The sequence below is a fragment of the Rhinopithecus bieti genome, unplaced genomic scaffold (genome assembly GCF_001698545.2).
Source record: "Rhinopithecus bieti isolate Rb0 unplaced genomic scaffold, ASM169854v2 scaffold_44745, whole genome shotgun sequence".
Taxonomy (NCBI): Eukaryota; Metazoa; Chordata; class Mammalia; order Primates; family Cercopithecidae; genus Rhinopithecus; species Rhinopithecus bieti.
This window is the reverse complement of record NW_016818280.1, coordinates 874,766-892,733: the sequence shown is the minus strand read 5'-3', so window position 1 is coordinate 892,733 and position 17,968 is coordinate 874,766. Positions and strand designations below refer to the sequence as shown.

At 48.6% G+C, this 17,968-nt stretch overlaps 2 protein-coding genes across 4 annotated transcripts in view; both read right to left on the bottom strand.

The window, feature by feature from the left end:
• Positions 1-432: 432 nt before the first annotated feature.
• On the bottom strand, positions 433-7,275 carry CUNH22orf39 (chromosome unknown C22orf39 homolog). 2 transcript variants are annotated; one of them, XM_017856658.1, is made up of 3 exons: positions 4,929-7,275; positions 4,645-4,812; positions 433-1,668 (listed from the first exon to the last, which is right to left on the bottom strand). In XM_017856658.1, the coding sequence occupies exons 1-3, from the start codon at positions 5,061-5,063 to the stop codon at positions 1,543-1,545; spliced, it is 429 nt and encodes a 142-aa protein (XP_017712147.1). In that variant the 5' UTR covers positions 5,064-7,275; the 3' UTR covers positions 433-1,542. The 2 variants fall into 2 exon arrangements, 1 of the variants encoding a protein (XP_017712147.1); XR_001882355.1 differs by having other exon boundaries at positions 1,576-1,668; positions 4,263-4,812; positions 4,929-5,363.
• Positions 7,276-7,701: 426 nt separating this feature from the next.
• UFD1 (ubiquitin recognition factor in ER associated degradation 1) overlaps positions 7,702-17,968 on the bottom strand; it is a 32,348-nt gene continuing 22,081 nt past the window's right edge. For both annotated transcript variants that reach the window (XM_017856656.1, XM_017856657.1), the window contains exons 7-12: positions 16,468-16,536; positions 14,556-14,621; positions 14,292-14,339; positions 13,382-13,470; positions 12,461-12,542; positions 7,702-7,825 (exon numbers count right to left, since the gene is read on the bottom strand). In XM_017856656.1, coding sequence (XP_017712145.1) covers positions 7,751-7,825; positions 12,461-12,542; positions 13,382-13,470; positions 14,292-14,339; positions 14,556-14,621; positions 16,468-16,536 — 429 coding nt within the window. In that variant the 3' untranslated portion in view covers positions 7,702-7,750. The remainder of the gene's footprint in view (positions 7,826-12,460; positions 12,543-13,381; positions 13,471-14,291; positions 14,340-14,555; positions 14,622-16,467; positions 16,537-17,968) is intronic.

Sequence of the window (17,968 nt, the reverse complement as noted above, 5' to 3'; positions counted from 1 at the left end):
AATACAAAAAACTAGCCGGGCGAGGTGGCGGGCGCCTGTAGTCCCAGCTACTCGGGAGGCTGAGGCAGGAGAATGGCGTAAACCCGGGAGGCGGAGCTTGCAGTGAGCTGAGATCCCGCCACTGCACTCCAGCCCGGGCGACAGAGCGAGACTCCGTCTCAAAAAAAAAAAAAAAAGAGTAAGAAAAACCTTGTACATCTCTAGCAGTCTTCTTCTCTTCCCTCACTGGGTGGAAATGCTTGTTAATCCAGCCACAGCCATGCTGGAGGCACCTTGGTTGCCTTAGACACATCAATACTCCCTTGATGATGGGGGAACGCTGGCTCCTCTGTAGATGCTCCTGCTCTTGGGATCCCGTGAACACAACCCCCACCCCCACCGTTCGCAGACACAGACAGGGGCTCTTAGGGAGCACAGGAGAAAACATTCAAGCAGGGAAATACTGTTCTTTAATGGACACCCTTCTGAAGTAATAGATTGTTCTACCCCAAAGAACAAATTTAAAGATATTCAACTTGCTGCCTGTGTCCAGGAAGAAAGCAGGGAGGGTGCTGGGCACAGACCCAGCCTAGCCCTCAGCATCACAAAACAGGGCCACCACAGGATGAGAAACCATTCTATTAGTAATAAAGAGACCTCTTCGAGAAATAGTGTTTTTGGTGGCCCATACGTTTTAAAACACCTACAAGAGAATAAGCATACAAATTTCTAACACTGCCCAGACACAACACTGTTATATATAAAATCTAACAAATGTAAACTTAATTTTCAGCTTCTATTTGAAATTAGATGAAATGGCTTTTGATACATTAACCACCAAGGGAAATTTTGAGGGAAGGAGTCCTTAATTCCACATGTCTTGGACTTGGATTTCTTAAGCTGAGTCCACAAACCCTCTTTATGCAACGTTGTGTGTTCTGTAGCTGTGTGCATTTCTTAAAAACTAGAGTTTCCAGGGGCCGACCTGGGAGCCTGATAAGTGAAGCCTGCTGGTGCAGAGGGGCCAGCAAGCCCTGCCTGCTCGGCACACCTGCCTGCATGTGCAGTGGAACTAAGTGGAGCAGAGTGAGTACTCACAATGTTCACCAAACATGAGACATAGCAGGCAGTTTCCCAAGGACTAGGAAAGACATTCACAGTGGCATAACTGTTTAGCAACCTCATTATGACCCACCTGTGTGTCCACACAGGTCAGGGCTACCCTTCAGTTTACCTGAGAAGCCTAGACCTCAGGACTGCCATCTCCTATGCTACTGTGCCCGGCCTGACCTGGCTGCTCACAGGTACCTGGCCATAATGCTTGGCCTCCTGGAAGCTCTGAAGCGGTGCAATTGTCCTGCAGAACATCGCAGCGTGAGGGTACCCTGCATGCAGGTGAGGGGTGGGGAAGCAGGACCAGCAATGTCCTGCTCCATGTTCCAAACCCAGCAAGAGCTCACAGGGACCCAGTAGACTGTGTAGGCTGTCACAGTCCCCAGGGTTATGCAACAGCAACTTGAAACAGACTGAGGAAGCTGCACAGGCCAATGGCAGGGGTGCTTGTCACTCGTCCTTCTCCTGCGGCAGAGGGAGATGCCAGTCTGGAGGGGGGCTCTGCCTCGGGGCCCACACCAGGATGTGCTTCCGTGCAGCCCGGACTCGTGCCCGCTCGCTCTCACAGAGGGATTGCTGTACAAATGAGACTCTAGTCACTCCCCAGGCTCTGAGCACCCTCAAGACCCCTGTACCTCCCCCTAAAACACAAATAGAGAGGCAGGGGCCTATGGTGCACACCACTGTGCAGCACAGCTGCATCCACCTATTATACCTTGGTGAGTATTCCATATTAGCGCACAGAGATTGAGATCATTTTGTTCTCACAAACTACTGTGAAAAACTACTGAATAGGTCATAATAATTTAAGGAATTTTTAAATATCTTCTCCTGAACCTCAGGGCTCAATGGCTCTGGCTGACCTCGTGAGTCTGGGGCATATTCACCTGCCGAGAGTGAGCCTGGGGGTGCTGAGTGGAGAGGAGAGAAGAGTCTGAGACAGCAGCTGTGGGGAGCTGCAGGGAGGAGTATGATAGGGAAGAAGGGAGGAAGACAGGGAAGAAATACATGCCCAGGGTATCCTGGAAGGGTGGGAAGAGTCCAGAGGACAGACCACCTGCCTGAGTGGTGCCACAAGTGCCACTCAACCCATCAGCTTCTGGCTACTGTATCCCAATACAGACACGGGTCAGTGTATCACAACACGGGAGACCTTCGCTGTGGGCCCTTGGTAAGTATCAGGTGCATGTCAGCCTCTTTACACAGATAATTTAATCTGTCTACATGTCTTTGTTCAAGCTCTATTGCCTCAAATAAAATATTTTGATCGTGTTTAAAAAGCTATCAGAAATGTAGCACAGACTATTAAAGATTCCCAAATGTCCATTCCCAATGTGGCAGTTAACAGCTTCCCTGATACCGTTTTTTGGTCCAAATTTTAGAGCTAACGTTTCCCTAATGATGCGATAATCTGCTGGCTAGTCTACTTCCTGCATTTTTTTTCACTAAACAATACACTGTAGGCACTTTTCCACATCCAGGTAGATGACTGACTATTCCTTTCAAAGGCTATGCGGTATTTCACTTTGTGGAAAAAGCTATTTGGTCAAATGTCTATTAGTGAAATTTAGGTTGTTTTCAGCTTTTGCAGTATCAAAAACATAATCAGCATTCTGAACTTTTAACTGTACACTGTTATCCAATTAGTTCCCTAGGATAAAGTTCCAGAAGTAAAACTTAAGGTCAAAAGGTATGCATCTGACATTTACATAATCAGAACACCCGACACCCCCACCAACACTGCACAACTACCCAGAATTCTTCAAACCCCCATCAACACGACTTTCTGCCGGGCAAAACCTGCTGTTACTGTTATTTAGACTTAAATACCTGACATCTGGCCATTTGGTTTTTTCTTTTTTTTCTTGAGATGGAGTCTTACTGTCCTGTTGCCCAGGCTGGAGTGCAGTGACATGATCAGCTCATTGCAACTTCTGCCTCCCAGGTTTAAGCAATTCTCCTGTCTCAGCCTCCCGAGTAGCTGGGATTACAGATGTGTGAAACCATCCGTGGCTAATTTTCATATTTTTAGTAGAGATGGGGTTTTGCCATGTTGCCAGGCTGGTCTCAAACTCCTGACCTCAGGTGATCTGCCCACCTTGGCCTCCCAAAGTGCTAGGATTACAGGCGTGAGCCACCACGCCCAGGCTTTTTTTTTTTTCTATTATTTTTATAAAGATGGAGTCTCACCACGTTGCCCATGGCTGGTCTCAAGCTCCTGGGCTCAAGCGATCCCCTTGCCTTGGCCTCCCAAAGTGCTGAGATTACAGGTGCCCACCACCATGCCCACCTGGCTTTCTTTTTTAATGAATTGCTTCTTTGTGTCCTTTGGCCATTTTTCCATTCTGAAATAATCCCTATATTTCTTATTGATATATAAGAGCTCTTTATACACACACGCGCAGATATACATACATTAAAATGATCAATCTCTTGCTATACAGGCTGTCAGCTTTCTGACATTTTTTTGAGTTTCACATATTATGGAATAGTCATCATTTTCTTTTATACAGCAGTCCGGTTTCCACATCAGTTCATCTCTTTCAGATCACTGTACACACTTAACAATGTTGAAGTGTTGATCAGTCCCATTGATTCTCATTCCTTGGCACTCCCCATGAGCCTTGCACCTTTCGGCTGGCTTCTCTCCATCTCCTCTCCCACAAGGGGTCCACCGTAGTACTGTATATTCTAGACTACAGTGTGGGTGCCAGGAGGGCAGAGACTCTTCTTATCACTCGTGCATCCCCAAGAGTACCCAATGTAGTACATATTTGCTGGACGAATAAACAACTAGAACCACCTCCTTACCGGTCTCTCTGCTCCTGTAAAATACTCTCTACACCCTAGCAAACAGATTGAACTTTTTTCCTCTCTCTCTCTCTTTTTTTTTTTTCCCTGAGACAGGTCTCCCTCTGTTGCCCAGGCTGGTGTGCAGCGGCGTGACCACAGCTCACTGCAGCTCTGAACTCCCGGGCTTAGGCGATCCTCCCGCCTCACCCTCCCAAGTAGCTGGGACCACAGGTGCACGTCACCACACTTTGCTAACAGACTGATCTGTTAAAGATATAAATCGAATTATGCTTCCCAGCACACTTTAGACTAAACTCTAAACTCCGTATCAAGGCCCACTAGGTCCCTGGTATACCGCTCTGCAACCATCCACCTACCCTCTGCTTCAGGAACACAGGCCTTCTCTGTTTCTTAGCAGTGTCTACCGGGGCTGGATGAAGGCTGGCTCCTGGTCACTCAGGACTCAGCAACATCACCTCCTGCGTAGGCCAGCTGATGACCCTAACATTGGACGGTTGCCCTCTTTGCTCTCTAAACCACTCTACAGCCTCCTCGCTGGTCTCCTTCGTTGTCTTTCACGCCCTCTGAAAGTCCTGTTGATATGCTAATTTATACCATCTCTCAAAAGAAAGGAAGCCTGAGGAGGGTAGGGACCTAGACAGTTCTCGGCAAGGTCGCGGGGCCTGGGGCGTGGAGGGGTGGGGAAAGCTGGGCGCTGCAAGGCGCTCCGAAGCGCCGCCCCGCTCCCTCCCTGCGCACCTGGGCCTCGGCGCTCCGGCGCTCCTCCCAGTCGCGGCAGCTGGCCAGGTCGCGCCTCCACTGTTCGCAGGCCGGCCGCTCGCCGTGGACGTAGTAGTGGTGCAGGAAGTGCCTGGCGCTGCGGCAGAGCTTCCACTCGGCGCGGTAGGCCTCGCAGGGGCGCGGCGGCTGCGGCGAGAGGCGGCGCCTGAGCGGGGCCCAGCGGCCGCGCCCCACGCCCCGAGCCTGTCCCGTTCCCTCCCTCCTGAAGACCCTGGTGGTTCCCGGCTCCCGAGCACACTCACCTGCCAGCCGCTGCCGTCCGCCATGTCTGCGCGACCGGGGCGCCAAGCCCGCCCCTCAGTCCGCCAGCCAATGAAGAATGAAGAAAGCGGCACCTCGTGATCGACTGACAGAATAACTAATGAGTCCCGACACATTCAATTACATCTTCGCCCGGATCTTAGAGAAGCTCGGACAACAGGACGAGCAACCAATAGCAACCGAGGGCGGCTGCGGCGCGCGGATGGCGGGGTCGCAGGGTAAGTACGGGACAAGGCCTGGCGCGGAGCCTACTCGGCCACCGCGAAGCCAGCGCCATTCACCCCGGGCCATGAGGGCATCCTGGGCTACCTTACGTCAGTCGCGTCTAAAATCACACGGCTCTGGCCAGTTCTTTTTAGCAGCTTTATGAGATTTTCTCACATCTCAACAATGCGGTTTATTTTCAAAAGTACGTACTGAGCATCATGTTGGTGCAGCGAACCTCCCAGATCTGCGGCTCTGGCGGTCTTGTCTGAGCGTCCACTCAGGATGGAGGTGAACTCGCAAAGTAACCGAGGTTGGTTGGGCATGACGTGTGGTGGATCTAGGGTTGGATGACCTGCCCAGGGAACACAGACTTGAAGTAGAGGCTGAGAAGGCAATCCGAGCACGGCCATAGGCCGGTCAAAGGCATGGAGGCGGAGTGGCTTGGATGTCTGTAGCTCGATTCTAAGGGTGTGGGAGACATGTAACATTTACCTTATTTTTCGAGACAGGGTCTTGCTGTGTCACCCAGGCTTACGTGCGACCTCGAACTCCTGGACTTCGAACAGCTGGGACCACAAGCATGCACCGCCTCACCAGGCTAATTTTTAATTTTTTTTTTTTTAAGTAAAGATGTGGTCTTGCTAAGTTACTCAGGCTAGTTTGGCCTCAAGCGATCCTCTCACTTTGGCCCCCCAAAGTGCTAGGATGATAGGCTGAGCAACAACGCCTGGCTGCAACGTTTATAAAAAGGAGCAATGCACAAGAGGCAACAAAGGCAAGTAAAGGGGAAGCTGGTGGGCTTGCAGAAGTGTCCACTGGGACAGACTCCCTGGAGGTGGGTCAGAAAGCTGCAGTTTTACCAGGGGTCCTACTGTTGAGGCAGCTGGCTCAAGGACCAAGCCCAAAGAAGACACTGGGAGGAAGGCTGCAGGCCAGGGTGCAGGAGTAACGACCAGAATCAGTGCTCCAACTGGCCCCACTAAAAGGCCCTGCAATGGAATCCATCCTGGTCCAGGCAGGGGAGTTTGCCTCCAGCAAAGGACCAGGCATTTCACTGCATACACAGCAGGTGTTGCTTAGTGAAGACAAAAACCCAGAGCCAGAGGTACTGCAACATTCTTGATTATGCAGAAAGTGACAATTTGTTAGCTGATGTGATCCTGCAAATGAAAGCTGCTACCCACCAAGGAGGGTTTCTCCCTCTGCTAGTAAAACAGACTGTCAGTGGAAGGTCAGGTAAGTCCCCACAGTGCTCACACCTTCCAAAACCACGCTCATTTCCAGTGATGATGGTTTGTGCCACAGGCCAAGTACTGAACATCATGACACTCTAGACACTCTTCACTGAAGACATGTGGATAGACCCTGGGGCCACTATCCTCTCCTCTCTGGAGTGTTGCAGGGGCCCTGACCCGGGCAGGATCCCCATCCCTAGAAGCAGGGTCAGCCCTGGCTCATAGGGGACCCTGCTGGGCTTAGCCATTGCCACGTAGGGATCAGGCAACCTTGTTTCTTCCTACTTTCTCCAGCAGAAGCCCCAGATGGGAAGTTTTCTAATGGTGAGATGGAACACGGGTATCTGCCAACAGGGCTTCCTTCAGTTCTGGTCAGAGGCCCAACCACCAGTCTGTGTTAGTACCTAATCAAACATTTAGATTTAGGCTTTAGTTATTGCCTGTTTTTACTTGAAATTCTTGGCTTAGAATTATTCCCAATGGGGCCAGGCATAGTGGCTCATGGGAACAAATTTAAAATAATCAGATTAGCATGTCAAAAGATCTCACGTTATAGAAAGTGAAGACCTAAGACCAAATAAATACTGATAAAAAATAAAGACAGGCCAGCAGAAGCTTGGATGATTTAATAAATTAAAATTAGTGGGGGAGTAGGGAAGAAGGAAAGAGAGGAACATCTCTTTAGCATTTGTTCATTCTAACATTCACATATTTGCTTCTCCATGGAGTTGTTTCACTATGAACAGGTTCACTAAGGAGCCAGTTATGTCCATATGAAATGAGAATAAAAGTGCAAACTCATTCAGATCAGGTTTTTCTGAGTGATGTTTTTGAAAAAAATATGTAAAATAAAAATAGAAACATTCTTTGTCAAATACTTAAATTGCAGCCACAGTAGTGGGACAGCCACTATTTATAGAACACGTCTATTTAAACCCTTTTTTTAGGACAAAGACTGACACCTATGCAATTGACCTAGGAAAAGAAAGGATAAATGGAAAAGAAAGAACACTTCATGTTAAACAATTTAGTCACCTCCATTGGTTTTGACAGAATTAGGGATAAGAATTGCTCCTGCTGAGGCAATGGGAGCCCCCCTCAAGCTGAAAGCATGAAGAGGTCAGGCGGCAGATGCCTACAGGCCCTCGGACAGCTCTTTGTCTTTCCCCAAATCAAGCATACAACTACAAAGTCCTGCTGCTCCACTTCCAAGTAAAACTTGATAATTCTTAGGTAACTCTAAGCAAATCTTAAGTAACAGAGTATTCTGATGAGGCTCGTCCCTGTCAGTGCCAGTAACTAAAAGCCAAGATGTTGCAACTGATTCTTTTATTATTTTCCAGTCAGCCAACAGTCCTCGCTTAGGGCTTTCTTCCCTTTTTACGCAACGACTGTCCTTCTCCAGAGAAAGCGACGAATCTGCCTCCAGCTTCATCCTAGGTGTGAAGAGAAGATACTATTTTCAGAAACTCCCTGGAGATTTACAATAAATGCCTTACTCTATAGACTCACGTACCATCCATATTACTCATAAATGTCTCAGGCTGGACACTATAGCTGACACCTGTAATCCCAGCACTTTGGAAGGTAAAGGTGGGAGGAACGCTTGAGCCCAGGAGTTCAAGACCAGCCTGGGCAACATAGTGAGACCCCATCTCTACCAAAAATACCTTGGTGTGGTATGTGCCTATGGTCCCAGCTACTTGGGAGGCTGAGATGGGAGGATGGTTTGAGCCAAGGCCATAGTGAGCTATGATTGTGCCACTGCACTCCAGCCTGGATGGCAGAGCAACAGAGCAAGACCCTGCCTCAAAAAAAAAAAAAAAGTCTCTAAGTTCATCACCCAAAAACTTCAGGTCACTTTTCTGCACATGTTGAAGAACTGTTTTCCCACTTAATTCTGAAGTCTCATGCCAATAAACTTCTTATCTTATATTCCCAAGGCTACAGAACTGAATTCTGTTAAAAAGAATTCCATCATGTAGGAGAGCCAGTTTTCTACCAGTGGACATTGCTGTGGTAAGCGGCTTAATGTATTTGCACACAGCTCTGATATTTTTTTAGAGCTCAAATTCCTGGGTCAAAGCATGTACACATTTTTAATGCTTTTAACGTATAGAGACCAACCAGCCCTCAGAAACATTCTACTAAGCTATCCTTCCATCAACAGAAAGAGAAATTGTTTTTTCCCAAGCCTTTGAAAACTGCACATATTTTTTTTCACATGCTTTTATTGCTAGTCAGTCTGAGGCATTACCTCAACTTTTCCCTAGGAAAAAGAGGATTCTGGAATGTTCAACACAAATGCTTGCACCTGGCTCCCCACTAACTGTAGCATGTTATACCTGCAGTAGAACCCCATTTAGGCCGGGCACGGTGGCTCAAGCCTGTAATCTCAGCACTTTTGGGAGGCCAAGACGGGCGGATCACAAGGTCAGGAGATCGAGACCATCCTGGCTAACACGGTGAAACCCCGTCTCTACTAAAAAAACCAAAAAACTAGCCGGGCGAGGTGGCGGGCGCCTGTAGTCCCAGCTACTCCGGGGGTGGGGGTGAGGCAGGAGAATGGCGTAAACCCGGGAGGCGGAGCTTGCAGTGAGCTGAGATCGGGCCACTGCACTCCACCCTGGGCGACAGAGCGAGACTCTGTCTCAAAAAAAAAAAAAAAAAAAAAAAAAAACACCATTTAGTATTTATGTGGTAACATTCTTGTAAATTTGAGTCACGGCTGCATTTAGTCTTCCTTTGCCACATAGCCTTCCATGTATCCTGGTGTCAATAGCTGTGTTTGGCTTCTTTCTCTATACATTCAATCACAGCCTGCACCGCATGGAGTTCATCTGTTTTGACAAAGCTGTGTCTCCTGGGCCTTCACCCTGCCATACCTGGACTGGCCTTTCTCTAGGTGCTGTGCATGTTAGTGGGGGCTCCTTATTTCCTGGATTCTATGACTTGATTTCTACCTTATTCCTTCATTTTAGTGGGGGACACCTTCTAGGAGCTTCCTGAGAGAAGATGTATAAGGATTATCTTCTTGTGAGTTCCTTCTTTCTATTCTCATATTTCATTGATAGTCTGGTTGGTATGTTAGTCTGCTAGGGCTGCCATATAAAATGCCAAAGACAGCGTGGCTCAAACAACAGAAATTTATTGTTCATAGTTTTGGAGGCTAGAAGTGCAGGATCAAAGTGTCAGCAGGTTTGGTTTCTTCTGATGCCCCTTTCCTTGACTTGCAGATGGCTGCCTTCTTGCTGTGTCCTCACATGGCCCCTCCTATGTCCAAATTTCCTTTTTTTTTTTTTTTGAGACAGAGTCTCACTTTGTCGCCCAGGCTGGAGTGCAGTGGCGCGATCTCGGCTCACTGCAAGCTCCACCTCCCTGGTTCACGCCATTCTCCTGCCTCAGCCTCCCAAGTAGCTGGGACTACAGGCTCCTGCCACCACGCCGGGCTAATTTTTTGTATTTTTAGTAGAGACGGGGTTTCACCATGTTAGCCAGGATGGTCTCGATCTCCTGACCTTGTGATTCACCCACCTTGGCCTCCCAAAATGCTGGGATTACAGGCGTAAGCCACCACGCCTGCCCCAAATTTCCTCTTCTTAAAGGGACACCAGATTGAATTAGGGCCAACTCTAATGGTCTTTTTTTAACTTCATTGCTTATTTAAATGGCCCTATCTGAGTTACTGGGGGTCAGGGCTTCAACACAGAAACACTGGAGGGACACAATCCAGCTCTTAAGAGTTGGTACGGAATTTTAGGTTGGAAAAAATTTCAGAATTTTGAGGATATTGCTCCACTATCTTCCAGTTTCCTCTGTGTCCTGCTAAGATGATGTCCCTTTTTTTGGGAGACAGGGTCTTACTGTTACCCAGGCTGGAGTGCAGTGGTGTGATCTCAGCTCACAGCAGCAGCCTCCACCTCCCAGGCTCAAGTGATGCTCCCAACTCAGCCTCGAAGTAGCTGGGACTACAGGTGCGTGCTGCCATGCTTGGCTAATTTTAAAATTTTCTGTAGAGACAGGGTCTCCCTATATTGCCCAGGCTGGTCTCAAACTCCTGGGCTCAAATGATCTTCCCGCCTCAGCCTCCCAAAGTGTTGGGATTACAGGTGTGAGCCATGGCGCTTGGCTGAAGATGTCCTTGATCCATGGTGATACCTCTGTTCTCTCTCCAGAAGCTTTAGGATCTTTCTTGCCTCAAAGTGGCGCTATTTTGATTCATTTTGCTGGAACTCAGTGGGCCCTTCAAATCTGCGAACTTGTGTCCATCTTTGGGGAAACTATTTCCCTGATGGTTTCTGCTCCTTTGGTTTCTGTGGCTGTTCTTCCCACAAATCCTCTACTATTTAGATGTTGGAATGGGAAGCTTTCTGACTATGGCCTTCACTTCAGAGGTAACAGTTTAGAGTCCTACTGGAGTCGGGCCTCCAGCCTTCTAGGGTAGGGGAGGGAGGGTAATGCAGCTCTAACTGCTTAGTAACAGAATTCTGTCATTAGTCCCTCATTTCTAGAGGTGCCTTTTGAGAATTCTACATTCTATACATAATCTACACAGAACTGCTTCTAGGCTTTTTATGATCTACTAAGGTACCCCGGGTTTCCAAAGCCTTGTAGTTGCCTCCTCTTCCACTGTCTTTCTTACCTCATGACCTTTAGCCACAGCCTTAGTGGGGCTGCAGGATGGAGTAGAGCTAAATGTGTCTTCAATCCCATCTTTAAACATATACTTCTTAAATACATATTTATAGTCAAACAGGCCTGCTGTGCCCACCGGCCTACCCCACCTTCTGTAAATTTGCAACAGTCAGGTCACAGTCAGCCTGGGGGATGTCACATGCTGAGGTCTTAGGTCTGAGTCAGGCACTGGCTTTTAGTGAGAAAGGCAGCCTGTAGCTGGTGAAGCCTGGATGGTGCCTGAAGGAGGAGCTGGAGGGTGAGGTCTGATTGGCCACTATGTTTGCTCCTCTGGGCCTGAAAGGTCTCAATGCTGTTTCAACTTGAATGAACATTGAGCCCAGAAGTGGTTGTGAGTAGGACCAGGTGTGCAAACTTCACAGCAGTCTCTGTCCCCAACCACCCCAAGTGCTAGAGAGAAGAGTTCAGTAATCAGGATGGGCCAGGGATGGGTCCTATGTAGCAGCTGGCCCTGAATGGGTGACTCGGTACATCTGCCCTCGGCCCTACTCCTGGATCCTCAAGGGTCCAATCCTTTGAGAAAAGGAACCAGGAAAGCGATGGGTCTGAAGCGCTGGTGTTCTAGAAATCCTCATCACACAGAGGTGACTGCGTTCTACTTGCTGCCGGGCCTGGCCCACTCCCACAAAGTGCCCATGTCTACAGGATGCTCAGCCCTTGCCTTCCTCTGTCCCACCACCACCCTGCTCAGCTGGAAGGTACTCCCTATATTTGAAGTTCAAGGTCTCTGTTGGAAGATGAAGCCCACCCAGGGCACACAGTTCTATGATAACAGAGCCTGGAGTCAGCTCTAGAGCAAGACAGAGGTCCTGAGCCCCAGGCTGCAAGTCTTCTGTTTCACACACCCCACACCAGCACGACAGATAAAAACAGGACACCAGGGAGCAGAGGGACCCCAGGAAAGGGAAAACATGACAGACACCCTGATGTGGTTTGGCTGTGTCCCCACCCAAATCTCATCTTGAATTCCCACGTGTTGTGGGAGGGACCCGGTAGGAGGTAACTGAGTTGGTGGAAGGTAACTGAGTCATGAGGGCGGGTCTTTTCTGTGCTGGTCTCGTGAGTGAATAAGTCTCATGAGATCTGATGGTTTTATAAGGAAGTGGTTCCCTGCGCCAGCTTTTTCTCCGCCTGCTACCATCCATTTAAGATGTGACTTGCTCCTCCTTGCCTTCTGCCATGATTGTGAGGCCTCCCCAGCCATGTGGAACTGTAAGTCCATTAAACCTCTTTCTTTTGTGAATTGCACAGTCTCCGGTATGTCTTTACCAGCAGCTTGGAAATAGTCTAATACACACCCCTACTCAGAATGCCAGGAACCTCAGTCATCACTAGCAAATAAATCTTCTCATTACCAACCAAGGAAATACACTCACCTCTTCAACCTTTTTGACAAGGGGACGTGAATTTCTGATGAAAGTTATCTTACCAAGTTTAAATTCATAATTGGGAATTCCTCTGTAAGGAGAGAGAGACAAGAAGAAATGTTATTTCCAGGAAAAAAGGACTAAAATTCATTTATGCCAGTAAAGAGGAATGCAGAAAAGATGCTGCTGCACCCCACCTGGGCCCTTTGGTGCTTCCTGGCATCCTCCCAGGAGGGAAGCAGAAGATAACTGGCTTCCTGGTTTAGTATCAGCATTGGGTATAGGGCCAGGGGCTTTAGGCTCTGTACCTGTCTATGGAGAGGGGTCATCTGAAGGACTGGGAAGCCCTCACTGTCACTGTCCTGAGCTTCACAGAACCCCGAGGTGGCTAGACTCTCACTCCAGTATTCTCCTGATTTCACACACACAACAGACAACTGACACACCTCAGCCCTGCCCCTGCCATCATGGCCACCAGAGGAAGGGTCTGCTGTGGGTCCCTGGACCCAGCAACAGAAGCACATCTGAGGTAGCTCCTCAGGGAACTTTCAGGGGAACTGAGATAATGTGACCTGATTAATAATTCAAAGTCACAAAACAGGAAAATAGGCAGGTCACCAAATAGGGACCAGAAAGGTTTTGAATAAGAGACAGATCTGATCAGACGCACATCTTCGGAAAGCCACTGGGGGCAAGAAGACCCTGAATTGGAGGTATGGAGTGAGAGGCTGGACCACAGTGGTACTGGGGGTGGCGCTGTGGAAGGAGGGACCTGTTGTGCTCCACCCCACCAAGGAGAGCAGGTAAGGGTAAAGTCCCTTGGGCCTACTGACCCAGGCTTTGTCTCCAGAACTGGGGTGAGGCTGCCCCACCCCAGAGGGCTGGCACAGATCCTCTTCCTGTCCTGAAGGAGAGCCAGGACAGACTTACCTTTTAATATCTCCAGGCTTGATTGGGGAGGGGCTGGGCTCCACCCCTTTCTTCTTTCCATCCAGTCTATTGCCAGAGCCAGAGAAAGCCTAGACAGGAAGTAGTTGAGTCATATAATGAGCCCAAGTGTGAGGACAGATATGTCCTTTGCTTGGAGGTCACTGCAGGGATGTGAGTTGGGGTGCTGTGCAGACCCTACAGGACTGAAGCCCTGATTCCTTAGCTGCTGGGGTGCTGGCAGCTGAGAACTCTGCCCAGTTCCTCAGGGGGCGGCCATGAGCTGAAGAGAGCCACTTGGCCAAGGGCAGCCAGCAGTCAGTGTTAGGTTAAAAGGCCTGACCCCTGCCTCTGCAGGGCCACCCAGTTCAAGCTCTGTGGGTGGGCTAAGGCCACTGTTGTGACTGCCCCATAGCTCAGCTTCCCATCATTCTGCTGTCTCTGCTGCTTCCTGGCACCTCCTGCCACCTCAGTGCCCACACATGAGCCACCTCCACCTGTTTCCCATGGAACCTTGCCAGTGGTTTTGCTAAGGGTCATGTTTGCAACCTACATGGTACAGGCAAAGAAAAAAGGAAACATGATTTACAAGAGAGAGAGAGCAAATGTGGTAACGTTTGGTGAACCTAAGGGAAGAGTATATGTCTACTGTACTATTTAAACTCTTTGGTAGGTTAGAAATTCTTAAAAAGCTGGGCTGCCTTATGGGGCTGTTGGGAAGATTCCAGGAGAGAGTGGATATAAAAGTGTTTGGTAACTGAGCAAGTGGAAGATTTGCATGCATGTGCACAGGTACCCAGAGGCCCAGTCCCTGCTGATGTCCATCGAGTATCATGGAGAACAGCTTGAGTGAGTGCTCTAATTTCAAGGAGCAGAGGGCACAGCAACGTAAGTCAAGTGGTCTGGTACTCACGCGGAACCCCAGCTCTCCAGCATAGCCACTGTGGTCGGCTTCACCTTCCTGACAGAGAAAAAGAAAAACGAGTGAGCTCCTCAGCGGGGACACCCAACTTCCCTCTCACCCCCCACCCCCAGCTAGGATGTCCCCCAGAAGCATGGCTGGAAGGGACGCAGAGGATATGACACCAACACCAGCAGAGGCCACCCACGAGTCACTACCAGGAACTCAAAAGCGGCACGCAGCAGGATAGCAAAGGACACTGGGGATAACACTTACCGTCGACTCCTCATGCTGGACTTGTCTTTCGGGTTCTTTGTAGCCCAGGGGAGCATCAAAGTCCACCTGTGTTTCCAGGATTTTAAAAGTAAAATATTCAGACATGGCCACCCTTGGTTCCTTATCTTTTTTGCTTTTAATTGAGACAACTGTAGATTCACATGCAGTTTTAAGAAATAATACAGAAAGATGCCTTATACACTTGCCCAGTTTTCCCTACGGCAGAATCTTACAAAATTACAGTAAAGTATTGCTGCCAAGATATCAACACTGGCACAACCCACCGCTCTTATTCAGATTTCCCCAGTTTTACATGTTTTTTTTATGTGTATCTTTAGTTCTATACAATGTAATCACTGTGTAGGGCCATGTATCCACCACAGTCGAGATGTAGAACAGTTTCACCACCACTAGGATTGCCCATGTTGTTTTTATAACCATACCCAACTGTCTCCCAGCCCCCTCCACCAGTCCTAAGCCCTGGCAACCCCTAGTCTGTCTTCCATTTCTAAAGTTCTGTCACTTTAAGGATGCTATATAATGAAGTAAGTTTTTTGGGATTGGCCCTTTCTGCTCAGCAGTATTCCCTAGTAATACAACTAGGATGCTGTGTGCATCAGCACTTCATTCCTACTCAGAAGGTTCAGTACGCTTCCTTAGCTCTTAAGAATATTTACTCCTGGCCGGGTGCGGTGGCTCAAGCCTGTGATCCCAGCACTTTGGGAGGCCGAGACAGGCGGATCACGAGGTCAGGAGATCGAGACCATCCTGGCTAACACGGTGAAACCCCGTCTCTACTAAAAATACAAAAAGCTAGCCGGCGAAGGTGGCGGGCGCCCTGTAGTCCCAGCTACTCGGAGGCTGAGGCAAGAGAGAATGGCGTGAACCCGGGAGGCGGAGTTTGCAGTGAGCGGAGATCCAGCACTGCACTCCACCCGGAGCGACAGAGCGAGACCTCTGTCTCAAAAAAAAAAAAAGAAAAAAAAAAAAAAAAAAAAAAAAAAAGAATATTTACTCCTTGGCCAGGTGCGGTGGCCCATACCTTTAATCTCAGCACTTTGGGAGGCCAAGGTGGGTGGATTAACCTGAGTCAGGAGTTTGAGACCACCTGGCCACCATGGTAAACCGCGTCTCGCCAGGCGCGGTGCTCAAGCCTGTAATCCCAGCACTTTAGGGAGGCCGAGACGGTGGATCACGAGGTCAGGAATCGAGACCATCCTGGCTAAACACGGTGAAACCCCGTCTTCTACTAAAAAAAAATAACAAAAAAAAAAAAAAACATAGCACAGGGCGAGGTGGCGGGCGCCTGTAAGTCGCTACCTCGGGAGGCTGAAGGCAGGAGAATGGCGAAACCCTGGAGGTGAGCTTGCAGTGAGCTGAGATCCCGGCCACTGCACTCCAGCCTGGGTGACACAGCGAGACTCCGTCTCAAAAAAAAAAAAAAAAAAACAAAAAAAAAACCGCGTCTCTACTAAAATACAAAACTAGCCGAGCATGGTGGCACATGCCTGTAATCCCAGCTACTCGGGAGGCTGAGACAGAAGAATCACTTGAACCCGGGAGGTGGAGGTTGTAACCAAGATCAGGCCCCTGCACTCCAGCCTGGGCAACAGGAGTGAAACTCAGTCTCAAAAAATAAATAAATAAATAAATAAATAATTAAATAAATAAAATTCACTCCTCAACAGGTCAGAGCTAACCATGGCAGTACTGGCAACACTCTGTTGCCTCAACTGGCCCTGAGATAGATGACAAGGTCACAGTCTCATGATGTTCTGACAGCATCTTCCTCCTCTTTGCCCAAAGAGTCCCGGGGCTGTTTGATGCCCTCCTGACATGCTGGCCTGCAGTGGTCACCAACTGCCCATCCTCCCAGGGCCCAGGCTCACTGTAACTGGACAGAGCCACTCACGTTCATGTCACACTCAATGATGGACACTGCCTTGTCAGGTTTGGTCTCCATCACACGAAGTTCGTAGATCTGTGGGGCAAACACAGAAATCAGTTGGATGGTTTCCTGGCAGCACTGAAGCTGTCGCTGTCCGTGTTAACTGTGGCTCTACCGGCTCCTGCGAATGACACAGCATTCACGCCCATGACACAACCTACAGCTGCACTTCTTGCTGTGACAACACTACCATAAGGGACAGGCTGCCCTGTGCCCATCGCAGAAGAGATGCTGTTCCCCAGATGTGGTTCAAATTAGACAAGGTAGTTATACAGCTAACTGCAAAAGACACTAACAATCTTTAACCCAGAAAGTTCACTTCTGGAACTTTACTATTTATTTTATTTATTTTCAGACAGAGTCTCGCTCTATCGCCCAGGCTGGAGTGCAGTGGTGCGATCTCGGCTCACTGGAACCTCTGCCTCCCGGGTTCAAGCACTTCTCCTGCCTCAGCCTCCCTAGTAGCTGGGACTATAGGCATGCGCCACCACACATGGCTAATGTTTGTATTGCTGTAGAGACAGGGTTTCACCATGTTGACCAGGCTGGTCTTGAACTCCTGACCTCAGGTGATCTGCCCACCTCGGCCACCCAAAGAGCTGGGATTACAGACATGAGCCACCACACTTGGCCTTCAAAATTTATTCTAAGTAAATAACTAGCTATACTCAATGAGAACATTCTAAGAAGGCTCATACCAATGTCACTAATGCCACTGTACAGATGTGCCTTGACTTACGATGGAACCGAGTCCCATAAATTTATCATAAGTTAAAAATGTATTAATACTCCTAACCTACCAAACATCATAGTGCAGCCTGCCTTAACCATTCTCAGAACACATACATTAGCCTAGAGTTGGGCAAAATCATCTAATATAAAGCTTATTTTATAATCAAATGTTGAATAATTCATGTAATTTATTGAATACTGTACTGAAGATAAAAAACAGAATGGTTTTATAGATATTCAAAGTATGGTTTTACTGAATGTGTATCATGTTTGCATCATCACAAAGTTGAAAAATTCTAGGTAGAACCATGGTCAGGGACTGTCTGTATACTCAAAATGCAGCTGAATTATATTTGTTCATATATAAATTTATACTTATACAACAGTATGCTATGCAGCCAACAGGAAAAGAATTTTAAAACCAGTCACGTTGCTTGTGTCTAAGATGACCTCGCGAATGTAAAAAATGCACATAAAAAATGTCCAGAAGCAGGGCTGTGCATATTGGCTCACGCCTGTAATCCCAGCACTTTGGGAAGCTGAGGCAGGTGGATCACGAGGTCAGGCGAACGAGACCATCCTGGCCAACACGGTGAAACCCCGTCTCTACTAAAAAATACAAAAACTTAGCTGGGAGTGGTGGCAGGCTCCTATAGTCACAGCTACTCAGGAGGCTGAGGCAGGAGAATGGTGTGAACCCAGGAGGTGGAGCTTGCAGTAAGCCGAGATCGCG

What these genes read in the sequence shown, in the direction of transcription:
- CUNH22orf39 (XM_017856658.1), bottom strand. Translation starts at nt 5,063, where the DNA reads ATGTGTCGGGACTCATTAGTTATTCTGTCAGTCGATCACGAGGTGCCG. An exon ending in CGGACGGCAGCGGCTGGCAG is followed by an intron (nt 4,813 to 4,928) that starts GTGAGTGTGCTC and finishes CTCTCGCCGCAG; the next exon opens with CCGCCGCGCCCCTGCGAGGC. An exon ending in GCCGGAGCGCCGAGGCCCAG is followed by an intron (nt 1,669 to 4,644) that starts GTGCGCAGGGAG and finishes TCATTTGTACAG; the next exon opens with CAATCCCTCTGTGAGAGCGA.